The sequence below is a fragment of the Haliaeetus albicilla genome, chromosome 11 (assembly GCF_947461875.1).
Source record: "Haliaeetus albicilla chromosome 11, bHalAlb1.1, whole genome shotgun sequence".
Classification (NCBI taxonomy): domain Eukaryota; kingdom Metazoa; phylum Chordata; class Aves; order Accipitriformes; family Accipitridae; genus Haliaeetus; species Haliaeetus albicilla.
In genome coordinates, this window is record NC_091493.1 from 5,097,723 (window position 1) to 5,113,982 (window position 16,260).

General features: G+C 39.0%; 1 protein-coding gene across 9 annotated transcripts in view; it reads left to right on the top strand.

Annotated features, from left to right (window-relative positions):
- PCDH15 (protocadherin related 15) overlaps positions 1-16,260 on the top strand; it is a 710,734-nt gene that overhangs the window by 593,261 nt on the left and 101,213 nt on the right. For all 9 annotated transcript variants that reach the window (XM_069795901.1, XM_069795896.1, XM_069795892.1 and 6 more), the window contains one exon: positions 7,400-7,516. In XM_069795901.1, the coding sequence (XP_069652002.1) occupies positions 7,400-7,516 (117 nt within the window). The remainder of the gene's footprint in view (positions 1-7,399; positions 7,517-16,260) is intronic.

Below are 16,260 nucleotides of genomic sequence, written 5' to 3' on the forward strand. Positions count from 1 at the left end.
CTGTCCAGGGAGTCCAGACAGGAGCAAAAGGGGATGGGACCAGAAGCAGGATTGGAGACTGGTATCCTGTGGCATCACTGGAGCTGAACTGAGGGCTCCAGCTGAGCTGAAATGGGGTTCTGGGCCCAGAGGCAGGGTTTTGGGGGGCCTAGGATGCCCTTAGGGCCATGATATCTTGTGGCCTTTAGGGTTTTTCCATTCTGCTCCTCTAGTAATAAAATACCTTGGATTTTTTTTTTAAATAAGGTGTTGAGTGACATCTTTCTGTGTTTAAAGAATGCAGAAGAGGAATACTGATTTTCAAGTACAGTGATACCCCTTTCCCTTCAGTAGAAGAGAGTTTCACAGATATAGTAGAGGAATGTAAAATGTGCCCTTGGAGGTCCCCAAACAGCAGGGGATTATTAAACACTTGGAGGCAGCTCAGATGGGAAGTCACTAGCTCTGGCAATGTGCACGTAGACTTAAGTGGCAGATGCTCAAAACAAAATGACAGCAGAAAATTACAGATACATATCTGTAGTTGTAGAAGAAGATTTGGAAGGTTTGAAAATTTCAGTGTGTGACATATGCTATGCTTTGAAGTAATAAACCTTTTTACTTTCTCTTTTTGTAGGATTGTGTTATGTACATTTAACATCAGTGGAAGGAGGGATCACTTTAAAAATACATTTTTTCCCATTTATTACACTTGTGATAAAAGCCAGCAAACTGCAAAAGGAGCTGTAAATGCCTAATATGCACTTATTAGCTCAGATGCTGTTCAGTCACGGTGTTTTTTATAGCAAGGGAATGTTGATTTCCACTTAGATATAGTTGACTAGAAACCTTGCTATCAGCAGGTGTAATCAAAGAGTGCGGTACTAAAGTAGTAGGAAAAGCACATGGATGTATTTACAAACTCTTTATGTAAGTATTTACGAATGAAGGAAACGTAATATTTAAGAAGCTAACAGACTCAATGAGTGATTTTTTTCAACAGGTCAGAAGTAGGAGAGTAAAACATTTCCTCAGACTTTTAGAATCTTTATGGCAAGATGTTTTCTGCTTAGCAGTTGAGGAGAGAGGCAAAAGAAAAGGGAAACTGTGTGCAAAATTGTATTTGTAATGCAGGCTCCCCAGGTAGGCACCTCTACACACGTACTCTGTTGATAATGGTAAAAATCATCTATACAGTGTGATTCTCTTAGCGGTCTAGATAAATCAACAGGATCTGTGATTTTGGTGTTCTTTGACAGGAATTTTTCCTTCTGGAACTGTTCAGCAGATTAGTAATTAGATTTTGCTGTTACACAATTACAGCTATTTTAATAAATAATCAATACTTGATTATAATTAGGTCACAATCTGAAAAAAAAATCCAGGAATAAAAATATCAGACTGATTTTATAAGCTGCAACACCCCCTCCCCCAAAACCTAGATGACTAGATGTGAGAAAGTATAACCCTGTTTTTATAAGAAGGAAATTGGGAGAGGGTAAAACAGGTTGATTTTTGTGGTTGTTGGGGGAGGAGAGGCTTCACTCCCATTTGGTAGGGCTGCCCTCTAGTGCACTGCAGGCTAAAGGCAGCAATTTTTTCAGTACAGTAACAGGGTTCCCTTTGTAGCATAAAAGGGCATTTGCACAAATTATTATGCCTGAGATAGATATAGATATACATATTTACATATATATCAAATATATTGGAGTGTCATCTGGAGTTGCTTCTGTTTGTGTGGAGATAGCTGATGAAAAATTAACTTCTTACTCTTCATTTTTCTCTTACAAAACAAGATTTCTACCAAAACACATTTTCAAAAAATTTTATTATTCTTTAGAAAGTCTTTAGGTTAATGGTAATACTGAAATCAGACAAGTCTGTCACTCATTGTGATGTTGCATTTTGTTAACTGAAACATGGTAACAGTCATGAGCTGCAGCTGTAGTTCACTAGAGTGAGAAGGGGCCGTATCCTGAGCTCATCACAACTGCCTTGCTCTCAGCAACCAGCAGGAAGGAGCTGGAATCCCGGTCTGTCTGGCTTCTTCCTTCGGGCAGGATTCTCCAAGTATCCTGGAACTGCCATAGCAACTCTTCGTGCAGTTGACCTTCCCAGCCTTTGCTGCTCAGGTTATGTTTTTGAAGGGTGGGATTTGTTTTTTATACACATATATCGATCCTTTGGGAGGTGGATCTGCAGGATCCACTACGAAGTCAGAGAGGAACATGGGACTGCTCCAGTTTGTGACAAGGACTGTCGTAAATCCTGGTGACTCCAGGCTGAGCTAGGGTAGCCTCTGCTCACTGCCTGTGCGTACGTGGATCTGTGCTGTCCGTGCTGTGCTGCACACACAGGACACCCTGAGCTGTATGCAATTCAGATGAAGTTAAGGGGCAGTGATGGTGCAAGGAAGAAGGCAGGCGTTTGAATCTGGTGTGTGTGTTTCCCAGGCTAGTCAACGAGAAGGAAAAGGGGATTATTTCATCCTGATGTGAAATGCTTGTATTCTTAACTTAGTGGAGTATGAGCATTAAAGGTCTCTTGGTGTCCCCATAAATCAAAAATATATTAATGTCTCTGAAGTCCATTTAAGTTTACAAGTTAATTTTATGCCGGGAAGGCTGTACTGCAGGTATTTTTCTTCTGCTCTAGTTGTGTATTGCCCTCCCACGTCGGCAGTCACCACCTGTCTAGGTGCACCTAGTTTAGTATTAGTGCATTACAGCTAGTGACTGTCTTAATGATTTTTAAATTACATATTGATTTGCTCCTTAATGCCTTTCCTCCTCCATGCTTTGTTTCTCCTCATTGGCATTCCTAGATGACTATCTTAGTTCACCAACATTTTTGCTCAGCATTTTCATAATCTTTGCAGACAGGTCAATATATGTTTCCTACAAACCTTTTGGTAAATAACAACCCTTTAAATCTTGTGAATGAAATGTGTCTTGTTCAGAGGATAAGGCAGTTGGTCAGGAAGTGGGATCATTCACATGTGAAGGGTGACATCCGAGTTAATAAATGAGTTGGCATCAAGAAATCTCTTAATATGTCTTCATTTGCTTTTGAAGGTACTAATGTGGATTCTCAAGAACAATAGTATTTGAGCATCTCTCCCATATTGTGCTTTCTTTATGCTTGATGCTTAATCTTGGTGCAAGGGAAGCATGTAAGGATGTGTCCTGTTCTGCTTTAATGTGCTGCCCAGTCTGAGCAATGTGAAACAAAACTGAGCAAAAAAAGCATCTATGATAGGGAGAAAGCTTTGGGGTTTTAATGCTTTGACTTTGTCTCTGGTTTGTAAACAAAGGTGTATAAAAATATAATAAATCTGCAGCTAGATGAGCAGTGACACAGAAACTGTTTTGTATTTATATATAAATATGTGGCTGCTATTGCTTTACTGTCAAAGTACACAGCCCAAGTATTCTCAAGTGAGATCTATAAAGAATTCATTACCTTTATTTTCCATTTACATATTTTTGTGTGTGTCTGGTAGTTAATAGCAACATGGATTTATGTGACTGAAGCAATGAACTGTGAACAGTTGTAAGATGCTGCAGTTAGGCCACAAGAGCAGGCATAGGATTATGCCCCAGATTTAAAAGGTGATTACACTACTTCTTACTACCACTTTGTGGGAAGTTACTACCTTATTCCTAATCTTTGGTTAGGGTTTGCACTCATAATGCTGCATCTATTTCTATGCAAAGTCAGGTTTAGTGGTGTCTTAAGCGCAAGCCATCAGGTATGGAGTAGTCTTCAATCATTTAGCTGTGCAAAAACATGTCTGTGTCTTTGGTCTCCAGTGATGACGGAAGCCCAGTATTTTCTAAAAATGTTACGTTTTTGTGATAAAAACCTGAAAACTCACTCTATCTGTCGGAATGCTGAGCACTACGCACTGTTAAGTCCACTTCAATGAAGAAAACTGGGCAGGAGACCTTGACTACAGGGGCACAGGTTTTGGGGGTGGGATGGGGCAGATAATGCCCATGACCTCTTGAGCTATCCATAGAATATACAGTGTGCTTTCTTTCTGTGTTCTAACAAAATCAGATCTAGACTGTATTCCATCCTTGGTGGTGGTGCTTTTTGCCAGAAAATCAATAGTTTGTGACCTTTTTGGTACTTTTAAGTGCCCATAATATGTAAAGAGAAATTATACCAGGTGAAGGAGAAGATAATATTTGAATTTCTCTAACATGTCTCTAACAAAATCTCTACTTACTCTATCGGGAATTGCCCAGAAGAGTAGTTTCTTCCTACTGTGACTTTTACTAGAATAAAGAAAACATTACAACCAAAAAAAAGCCCATTTCAATGTCATCTGCGTGTTTTGCACGTTAAACCTTCTGCCTGCAAAAATCCCTGTTCTGCTTCTAGCAGTTATTCGTTGTAGACATTTGTGATGAGTACATGAGACTTGATCACCTGTCTGTAATGACGGTCTTGCTCTCTGAAGTGCACTTATTGCAGCTGCATAATGAGAAGACCTGTGGTGATTCTTATGGGGAACTTTTATTTTGTTAAAAGTGGAAACATTTAAGCTTGAACTCCGCTATAAAAAAATAGTAGCTGCTTTAGGGTTCGGGAAGAGATGACCCAGGAAGAAAAGCACGTGGAGCAGTTTCAGTCTAGTTATGACTGAAACATTTGGCGCCTATTTGGATGGCTTGGCTAAGGTTTATGAGGCACAATTGTGCATAAAGCTTGTCTTAGAGGGAAGATAAGTTAGAGAGGCAGAAGGCTTTCTGTGTCCTACTTTATGCTTTGCTTTGTATTCCTGTGTATTTTGTACTGATCCACGTATCTTGAAAAATAGGTGCGTTAAGTAGGATGAATTAGTCATTTTCTATAGCAGAGGATGTAGTGTGTCATCTTTAAACAGGATTATTCTTTCCAATACCTTAAGTCACAGATTTTCAGTTGCTAAGGTCACATAAAGGTATTCAAAAGATAACAAAAACATCACATGGTGATTCTCCCCACCCCGCAGTGAGAAGACAGCAGAGCGTGATCTCTTGCTGCTACGCCAAAGGAAAAAGACCAGATAGGGCTATGGATTTGCAGGTGCACAGAGAGAGATGGATTCAAAATAAATGAATAAATATAGGTGAAAGGCTGGGTTATTTCAGAAACTTCACCTGCTTCATGGAGGTGATCCTAAGCATCCTGATCATGGGAAGCAAAAGCTGCAAAAAAATGAGTTATCATAAGCATAGTATCGGGTCATTACCCCAGATGGAGACTTCATATGGAAGGCCAGAAGGTGTCTTCTCTGTGTGCGTGCACCTTTTAAAAGGTTATGTATCTCACTGGAAAACTTTCAGGGTCTACAAACCAAAACAGTTCCAAAGGCACTGATTTACACAGTTGTAAGACCTATGCATGTAGTGTTCTATCACATTGCTCCTATCATACTGGAGATTATTTTTAATATTCCATGCCTAGGATTTCTGTATTCATACCTACTTTGTGTCTGCTTCAAATAAAGTAATTCCTTGCCTTTTCTTTGAGGTAGAATGGCTGTGAATGGAGTCTTATAGTGTGAGATTGCTGTATGATATTGGTTTCTTTGCCACAGTGATATATGGCTCTGGAGTGGAGTTTCTGGGAGCAAAATGGAACAAAAGATAGCTTATTTTACAAGCACAATGTCACTTTGAAGAGTTGTGAGAAACAAGATTATTTATGTAAAATAATCCTGGGTATTTAATTCTCACATGAAGTAAATTATATTCTTGCAAACAGGTCAAGAAATTGAAATTATAAGATTCAGTGCTTGTAATTCCATGCCAAAATGCTAATCCGTTTCAACTTGAATGTTTTTCCAAAATGTTTTCATTTGAATGCACTCCTAGTTTGAATTGCCTAGTAGTCACTTTTTGATGATCCAGTTGTCTCTTTGAAAATCTGAAAATCAGAGAAAAAGCATTTCCAGTGCCTTGAAAGGTCTGCAATTCAAGTCTTCAACAGAACAGAAAGCGTTAATCATTCAGGCATTTACTACATAGACTTGTAACAGTCTTTTTTTTTTTTTTTTTTAATAGACGTTTATTATACTGTTGTTTCCTCTGGTGAGATATGCATGAATATTTTAAATTATTGTGTAATATAGCACGCTAGCCAGTATCAGCATATTGCATTTGCAGCATGAAGAGCTGTGATAACAGGTAGAGGCATCATTGTATAAACTTTGAGTACCTGTGTTTGTGTGGGTTACCTAAGAGGTGTCTGGCACCTGTATTCCCCCAGAGCTCAGGCACACATTCTGCTTTAAGGGGAAAAAAGTCTGCTCTTCATTTGTGGATCAGTAAAGTCACTCTTGTGTGCTGAAGGCATATGATGCTTCGTATTTGTTCTGAAAAAAACCCCAGAAAATTTCATTGTTATCCATATGCGCAAAACAAGGGAAACAGTAGTATGCAAAAACATGAACAAATCGGTTCTCAACAGAATTCAAGCTAGGGAGGTAGCTCTGCAGAAAAAAAACCCCCTAGAAATTGGTTTTATTAGTAGAATAAAGATTGTGATTTAGACATATATGTTTAATTTTTTTAAAGGAATTTGCAGATAAATTTTCTGGAACACTCTGTGAGAGAATTTTGACAAAAAATTATTTTCTGACACTTATGACAGTCAGAATGAGTGCCTTTTTAATAATCCGTGATGCTGGTTAAGTTTCTAAATGTTCGCAGCTCCTGATGCATGGGGCATCATGTCACTGAGAGCTGCATCTACCTTAGTGCCAGCTCGCACAATCCCACACAGCTGGTGTTTGGGTGATGTTACATCTTTCGCACACGGAGGTACCCATGAATGTGTATATACATATATAGCTGTGCACACATATATAGGTGTGACAGTATATACGTATGTGTGTACACACACTACTACGTCAATGAAATTGGGCTTAACGCAAGTCTTTGAAGCTTCTTTTTGAACAACGTACACATCAGTCTGAAGAACACTATCTTAAGCTCTCGTGAGGTGTTGGTACTCATCTGACGTTATATTTTCTATTCATTTATTGCATATTAGAGGTAACAAACACTGTCAAGCAGCAGCAGCTCATTCATTTTAGAAAATTAGCAAAGCCCTGTTGTGGCCCACTGCTTGAGAAGCAGGTGTCATGGAAATCTCTGCTTTGTTTACTTGTGAGACTGTGTGTTTTTCTGCAGAATTTCCTTCTGTTATCTGTCTCACATGAATATTTTTTTTGAAACTTTGCTACCTGCCCGTTGTGTGCTAGTTTTGTGTGGTGGAAATGGAATTGAGAGCCGAGAGAGACTAAATGGCAAATAGGCTCCCTAATGAGGAAGGAGTGATTGGGTAGAATTTGAAAAAAATGATTGTGAACACGTCTATAATTTTGTTTGAACTTCAGAACTAAACTCTTAATTATGTTTTGCAGGATATGAATGATTACTCTCCAGTATTTAGCAAAAAGCTCTACAGGGGAATGGTTGCTCCTGATGCAGTCAAGGGCACTGTTATCACTACTGTTTCAGCTGAGGATCAAGATCCTCCGGTAAGCAAAAAGGTTCTATTAATACTCTGCACCCAAGAGAGAAAAATCTTTAACCCTCACAAGTGACCTAACTCTCTGAACAACAAAGGTGATTATTATGAGTTTCACAGAGCAGTAACTCATACATTTTTTATGTCTGCCTGTCCTTTGTCGTTCTGGACAGAGGCTGCGCAATGATTGTTCCTGAAGCTGGCAAATCAATGATACAGCTCCTTTCTTCAGGAAGATTTTTGGAAAGCTCTTTATCTGACTTCACAGTATAGATGAATAAGAGGAATAGGCAGGAAGGGAAGCCGTTCTTGTCTTTGGTACAGTTCTGTAGCTTAAAGAGGAAACAGAACACAACTTTGTAAGATTGTTGCTTTCTTGATTTTGCAGTCATTGTGCATTTCCAGTCTGAGTCATCACAGGGTTATGTGGAACTGTACAGCTCACCAGCCAGCCCTATTGGATGAGCAGCATTTGAGCCGTGTGCACCTATTTTGGGGATAAAGTTTATTTCTGCCACTGGCTTTTATGCTGTTCCCTGGTGAAGCACTTGATTGACAGAACTGGGCACATATTTTTGACTTGTTAGCTATTCTAAAAGGTAATATCAATTTTTGTAATCAGAGGTTGATGAACATTGGTGACCAGATGATACATTGAGGACAATAAAAGCCAAAGATGTTCTGCCAGCCAGGTTTAATTTTTAATTGTTAGTATTTGGCATATTAAGGAGAATAATCCTCAGGGAGAAGAGTTCAGAGAGAATGTGCCATGCATGTTAAAATGATGGCAGTGCTTTGACACAAACCAACTGTACCTTAGCTAAATCTGCTACATAGTAATTTATTTGCCACCAAGGACAGAAATGCTAAGGCAGTGTTTCTGTAAGGACAGACCTGCTATCCCCTTGTAAAAGGTCCTGACACACAAAGGTAAGTAAATTCCCTGTAGGTGATATGTATCAGTCAGGTATTACTTAACTTGAAGGCATTTAAGGTAGTTTATAACAGCTGAAGATCTGGACTATTGTTTGTTTAAAGTATATGGAAGACAGTATTATCAAGTAGGTAATGAATAGCAGTCGTTATCAATTAATAGTGCTACAGAGTATTGAAGGGATGTGGCAGCAGAGGACATAGACATCATTTGAGCAGTAAACAAAAGAAATGGAGAGAAGTCTGCCTTAATGGCTGGTCTTGGACAATGTGAAGGGGAGTATGAGAGATGTTGGTGCCTGATTTTGAGCGGTTGGCTTGCAGAATGGAGCCTGAGGTGTGTGTTAAGCTCCTTCCATAAAGCACAGGCACATTAGAATAGGGTCCCAACCAGCCAACATATTAATCACAAATCTGCTTGCTTTGTGAAGCAGAATAGTCAGCTCATGTATACATTAGACTGATCAGTAGAGGCAAGTGGGAATTTCTAGTGTCTTGCTTTAGAGATGCTTTTAAAAATGCATAGCCTAGGACGGTTCTCTTCGTGGCAGGCACCTACGTTTTCCTTCAAAGACACATCTGGGTGTACTCATAGCTTTTAGCATGCAGCAGGAGAAAGATGATGTAGTAGCGGTAGTGCCTGCTCTCCTCCCTTTATATCTTGTTATATTAACGTTGCTAGGAAAAGCCTTTCCGTAGGATGTTAGAGGCCTAGGCTGCCTTCCCTCCACTGACTGAAGGATTCAAATCTTTAGCTCTGTTTCCATGTAAAATATCTTAACTACCAGGAAAGAGGCTGGCCACAGTTTCTGACAAACTTGAGGTATATCTGCAGGTGTGTGGAAGTCTTCCAAGCTAGGAAGTTGCTATAAAGGTAACAAGCTGCAGCACCTGTGAAGATCAGGGACATGCAAGGTTAACCAGACTTGTACCCACAGCACCTGGTCCTTTTCTGGACTGGAACCATTACGCTTAAGCAAGGGGATATATCTCTAGTAGCATTATAGAAGTTTAAAATGTAGAACTCCCTGCTACAGCCCTTCAGAGGGCTTTGTAAGTGTCCATATTTTTGTGGCCTCCCTACACTGTTGCTCCCACTGCCTGTGGAAGTCTGGTGCTTTTGTCTGACCTCCTTCACTGTTCCCTGGGGCACACCAGGCCTAGGCTTCCACCATCGTCTTAGTCACTGTTTAAAGCAGTGATTTGCAGGGAAAGGTAGGCTTCATTGCTCAGATGTGCTGGAAAACAATTTTTAAATTGATTTAAGACTATTTGATTCTACTCTGTGAATGACTTTTACTGTCATGTTTCATGAATGTCTTATTCTTCCATATGGTAGGTGCAATAACCTGGGGATTACAGAATGGAAATTGAGATCAAAGTGGGCAGAGTTTCTGGGTAGCATTAGAAGACTGCAAGGTTTATGTTTACACTATATATTGCACAAAGGTATTTGCTCATTTTACTAGCATTTCTTCCTGAATAAAGCACTCGTACTGCTGGAGTACTACCATTAAATTAGTAAAACTTGCCTGCACATAAATGGGTCTGAATTGCATTCAGCATTTCAGGGAGTTCAGCAGATGCTGCTTAGCTGGAGAAGATTCTCTGTTGCTCTCCCTCAGAATGACTTGGGTACCAGGGAGACAGGAAACACCATTTCCCTTCAGGATCGCTCATCCTCAGCAGTTAGCAGCAAATAATTCAAAAGGAAACACTCTGCCCATATCACAAGTGGAGCTGCTTCACAGTGATCTGCCAGTGGAGAGTGGGGAAAACTGCCTGTGCATACTGTTGGAAACTGTGTGATTTTTTTGATTGCCACAGTAGAAATCTAAAATACACAGTCCTACGGACCTGTCTCTGCTCCTTGCACCAGTACGTATTTGTTCTAGCAGGTTTATCATACTGACCTTTGAGAAAAGTCTGCAGAAAAGGATGTTAAGGATCAACGATACTGTGCAAGAAGATGAATTTCTATTCCATGGAAATTTCAACATAAATGGGTTAGTGAAGGTAGAAAAAAAAAAAAAAATGTTCATTGGTGCTAGAGAATCACTTGTTAACTTGCTTTTTGTGCAGCTTTTATTTAATAGTATCTGTTGCCTTAAAACAAGATATTCTGGTCACAATAAAGTATTTCCCCATTCTGATGTAAGCTCCATTTTATAATCCCTGGATTTAATGTATCTCAGATATCGCTGAGATACTGGAGGAAGCAAAATAGTTCAGAAACTAATTAACATATATTTATAACAATACTTAGTCCTGTGGAATTGGCATTTCCTAATGCACAGTTATTTGCTTATTTTCCTAATGCAAGTGTTCCACTTTTTCTTTTAAAAAAACCCAAAACCTCCTAACTTTCTCCTTTTCTAACATTTCTGTCACTGTCACTTGAACAGATAAATGTAGAAACTGGACATGGATAATCTTGCATGCTGTTTTGTACAGTGGGTAATGACAGCCATCTCTGGGTGGTATGAGAATGGCAGAATAAAAACCTGACTAAAGTGCCTATTTCTCCCAGATTCCTTTCTTGTGATTTCTTCATATATTTATATGGATTTCTTTTATATAGATTTGAGTGTTTTATGTTTGAAAGATGTGGGGATCGCTTCTACTTCTGTGGAGAAATCTAGGCACATGCATGAGAGAGAGATCAAAATAACTGAATGTGGGATCTTGTTTATTACCATTATAACAGGCATAAATGCATATGACAGTAATGTTAAGATAATGTTCTTCAAAATCAACTGTTGCATTTCTTTGGTTTTTATGAAGACAGAAATTAAGCTACCCTTAGGCATTCAGTGACTACAATAGCCATAAAAGTTAGCCAACTATGGAGGAAAGCTTTAAAAATAGGTTTTGAAAGTTGGTATTTTATTTCAAACTAGTAGCTGATAGTTTTTACTTTTAAAATAAAAAAAAAAGAAGATAGAGAAAACCATCAGGCATAAATGGCTTTGTTTCTTTTTCTGACTGAGCCAACCTGTTTAGATGTTTTGTGCTAATGGCAAATTTGTATTATCTGGAGCTGACTTTGACATTAAGTGGTGTCACAAAGTATTTGATATGAATTTACCAGAAATTGTTTTAAAAAACACACAACCTTTTCTCTGTTCAGCAAGAGTACCTTCCTCTAAACTTGCCTTAAGGGAAGGAATATTCTTAGTTATCATCATCAATACTTTAGTTGTGTGTTTGGGGTTTTTTAACCTGGTGGAATCTTATTTGCACAGTACTAATACACCTATTTTATCAGTTCAGGAAAAGAAATATATACCTATTAAGAAAATAATTGTGGCTTTAAAATACGGCTGATTATCAGGGCAGGTCTAATAAGAGTCTAACTAATTTGAAGTATCCATGCCTGAATTTTTCTGTTGTCATTTTACAAGTAATGTAGACTATTCCCCTGTCAACATTAAACTCAGCCCAGAACAAAAGACAAGTTAGATTTTTTTCATCATCTGCAATAAAAGCTTTTCAGACCTAATCAGCTCTTCAGAGACTGCCTGCTATCTTCAGCAAATCCCAACGTTGCTCTGCATTGTCAAATTAATATGGATGGTATGAGAATCCAAATGGAAAAGCTCAGCACCTGCATGTGATTTCTCTGCAGGTAAGGCAAATTTGAATTTTCCAACAGCAGAAGAGCCAGTTTGGGGTAAGAAGGAGGTGTTGAATGGTGTCAGTGGAGTTTGGTCCTCCATTTCACCCCAGAGGTGCCATCCTCAGCCCGTTCCTCCTTTGAGCTGCTGGACTGGGGCTATTGTGGTGTTGCCCTGTTGTTCCTACTAGTCCCTCAACAGCAAAAGTGACAGCAGCACTGACAGGCGTGTAGGTGGTAGAAAAAAATTTCATGCCAGTGAAGTCAACCTTAATAAATCATCATCTGTAGGAAAGGATGAAGGTATTTTACCTACAGTGTTACTTTTTTACTCTAGAAGTGCTCATTCAGTGATGTTCTTGAGAAAAGATCATGGCTTTGTCTGTGGCTTTTGACTTTTAAAGGACAAGTCATAAATACAAATGCAAGCATTAAATGGTCAGTGAGGGTGGCATGGGTACAAACAGTAATGTAGGTGAAAGATAAAAGGTTGAAAGAAACCTGTGACATAGAGTTTTCTGGTTTGCAGTAGCAGTGTATTTTCTAAGTGATTTACAAACTTATAGCATATAGGTGTGGAAGTGCCACGAGTGACTACGATACACTTCAAAAATAGTCAGAGGGGATAAGAGTGAGCTTTTACTCTTAACTGAAGTACTGTTTGATTAATTTATTGGAGATGTAGATTAAAGGTTATCTTGTTTTTCTTTAAAAAAACTGCCCTCATCAAATCTCCATGCAGTAAATTATTTGCAACTTAGGGTATCTTACATGTACAAATGTGTAGATTTGTGAACAAATGAATGTCTGAGTCAGGATGAAGATGTGTAATTTTCTTAATTTAACTGATGCCTAAAACATTAAGCCATCATTAGAATGCAACTGTTGGTAAAAGGATTGGATTGGTTGCAAAAACCCATGGATTTCTGGTTACTATTAACAGTCACTAAATTAAACCAAAAATTATCTGTGCTAGATTCAAATGCCTCCAAGTAGGTATTTAGTTATGTTTTTATTTTGACCTGTGGATTTCAAAGTGGTCAAAAAATCTTGGCCTGAAGGCATAAGAGATCTCTGATAGTTATTCCTTCAGGTCCTTAGTGAAATGTCAATTAATACATAGAAACCAGTGCTTTTCACTAAAGGCCAGGGCAGGATTTGAAGGGCTGTCTTGAGCAAATGTCAGTTTAAATTCTCACCAGTTTCTCCTTTCCTTTCTTTTCCCTTTGAATTCACTTTTTTTGCAGTGACTGAGAATATAAGTTATGTTTCAGAAGTACCTTTTACATTTGTGATAAATACTCTAATTTGAAATACCATTCTGGTCATTGAAATCTGGTAAATTTTGATTTACATGTGTTTCATGAAATATGGTAAATCAACATACTGTCCTTTAGTTTACTGGAGCAATCCACAGTATATTTTTCTACAGTTTTAAAATAGTTATACGATATTTCATTTTTCAGATTACTTAGTACATCGTATAATTGCTCACCTTGTCTTTCCCAGAAGAGCTTACATCTAATTCCAGACAAACTACCTGTAAGGGGTACGAAAATACCAAGCAGAAGGCAACAAAAACAGGCCAAGGAAGACAGAGGGAATTATGGTAATAGACTAGAGCCATGGTTATATGGCTGCCAAAGAAAAGCTTGAGTAGAGCTTGGATTTTTTTCTAAATAACTGGTAAAGCTTACTAAATTAAAAATCTTCAATTTAAAAAAAAAATGCAATTGAAATTGTTGAGGCAGTTGAGCACACTTTCCATTTAGCATTTGAATAACCCTTTTAAGGTATAAGTACTCATGTATTCAAAATACTTAGTTGTGTAAAGATCTGAAAGAAGTGAGGGAGGTAGCTTTTAGACCAGCTGAGAAAAGCTGTACTGTTTGCATGGGGGGTAATCTTGAGGAAGCAGATGAGTGAGGCATCACAGCCACTGTGCAAACGGCACTAAAAGGGTGATAACACTGGGTTAGGAGGCTGCACTGTGCAAGTGGGAAAGAGCAGAGGCACTTGTGTGTCGAGGGTTTCCCTCACATATTATCTTGAGTTTTCTTTCCAGAAGTGTTATCCAGCTGGAGCTTAAGGACTTTGTCTATTTATCTGGGGTGTCTTAGTATCTAGGAGTGGATAAGTTTAGGCTGTTGGACATCATGGTCAAGTGTCTTGTTCAGGGCAACTCTGGAGCCCTGCACAGTGAAGCTGTGCCTCCAAAACACACTTGGACTTCCCGAGCACCAAGGGGGCAGAGTCACTCAAACAGGCTTTGCGGTATTTGCATTGCCAAAGTTGGCTCCAGTGAGCCCCAGACAAGTTTGACTTACTGTATACAGTGTAGACGGGTGTCTGAGTAGTCCCAGACAGAAATATGATAAAACTAGTGAGAGACACTGGGGTTTTTTCCACTATAAATTCCTTGCTTTCTTTCCTGGAAGAACTCCATTCGCCCTATTTGAGTTTAATCTCCCCACTGACTCTTTTGGGTTGAAGACAGTGATCTGACCAAAAGACAAAGTAAAAAATGGTGAAAGGTGCCAGCAGGTATCCTGTGTGAGGCACGTAACTTTGCAAGGGTCTTGTGTGGCTGGGAAGCCACAGAAACACTGCATCTCTGCTGGAAGTGCCAAAGAAATGCTTCTAGCAACTAAGGCAGATGCAATAAAATCCTATAGAAAAATACTTATTTTTAAGTGCTACTTTGCCTTAGCTAACACAAATGTATGCAGCTTTGGTTTCTCTCAGAGGTATTTTCAAGTCTTTACAGGGATAGATACCTGGAGTCCCCAAAGCCTGGACAAAGTCAACAACTGACTTTCTCATCTACGCTTCTGAGTTTTATTAGCACAGTCTTTAGCATCCCCAGCCAGCATCTATTGCCATCTATTCTCTGGGCAAATATGTGATCCTTTGTAGCTGAAGAAATCTGAAGCCTGTATCAGGGTTGGTACAGATGCATAAATCCCTCAATTCAATGTCAGTCAGCCACTGAAAAACTCCTCAGGACTGTTAATAGCATTTCCCCTCTCAGTGCTCAGTTTGAGAGCTTAGCTCTCAAAGAATAAGTGGCCTGCCCAAAAGCAGAGCTTCTTAAAATGCTTCAGGAATGGCAAGTGAAAAGGCATGGAACCAGTATCTAAATACTGCTTGGGCCATCGGAGTGAGTCACCACTTCTGCACTCAGCAGCTGTACGGAGACACAGCTGAATTTGCTTTTAAACTGCCCCTCTCTTGCTGCCTTTCCATCCTCTGTCTTGGGTTTTGATTTGATGTAAACTAAAAATAAATGCTAACCCATATTGTACCTGGCCACAAAAAAAAAAAAAGCACAATATCTTTGTTTCCTACACAAGCTAATGTATAGTCTGAATTAAAATGACAAGGACAGTCACTTTGGGAGCAAGAGAAAGGAAAGCAAAAGGACTCTTGTAGCTCTGTGGAATGATCAAACCAAATGCACAGCAGAGCAATGGTTTGCTTTGAAACTTTAGAGGTCAAACTTGATCAGTCTCAAGGCTGGGAAGGTTTTGGTGACGAAAAAGAGCTATAAACCTGGGTTATTTCCTGTTATGTAGCGAAGTTTACAAATCTGTTTTAAATGAGACAATTAAGTGTGGAGGGATTTGAATGGTAGTTGCTTTTTTGCTTGGCAAAGGGGCTATCTGTGATTATGTTCAGCAGGTCTGTACAGATGGCCGTACCCATACCTAAGTTATTCAAGGACACCTGAGATCATCCTTGGAGAGAAAGAGTAGTTTTCTTCATTGTGAACAGTTTATGCTTTATTGAAGTGGTGTGGTGATGAAAGATGCCAGATGATCATGACTATGTTCTCAAAGCTCTTAACCCTCCAAATATTTTGAAAGGAGAGCAACGTGAGCTATTTGATAGATGCTTAGTTTGCTTGCTTTATTTATCAGAAGGTGAATATTCCCAGGATTGATATAACTTGAGGTGTTTGCTTTTCCTGTATATGCCTTTTTTTGTACGGTTTATCACTGTAAAAGCTGGAATATTTCTTCTGTGGGCAATTCCCCTGCATATTGTGATTTTGTTGATTTGAAATGTCAATAGAAACAGATGCAGAACACTAATTTTAATGAGCAGCCAGCTTCCAGAGCTCCAGAACATCCAATTTAATGGTTTATCCAATCTTGTAACAACTTGTAAGGTTTTGTTCAATGGAGCCCTTTTGTCAGATTGAG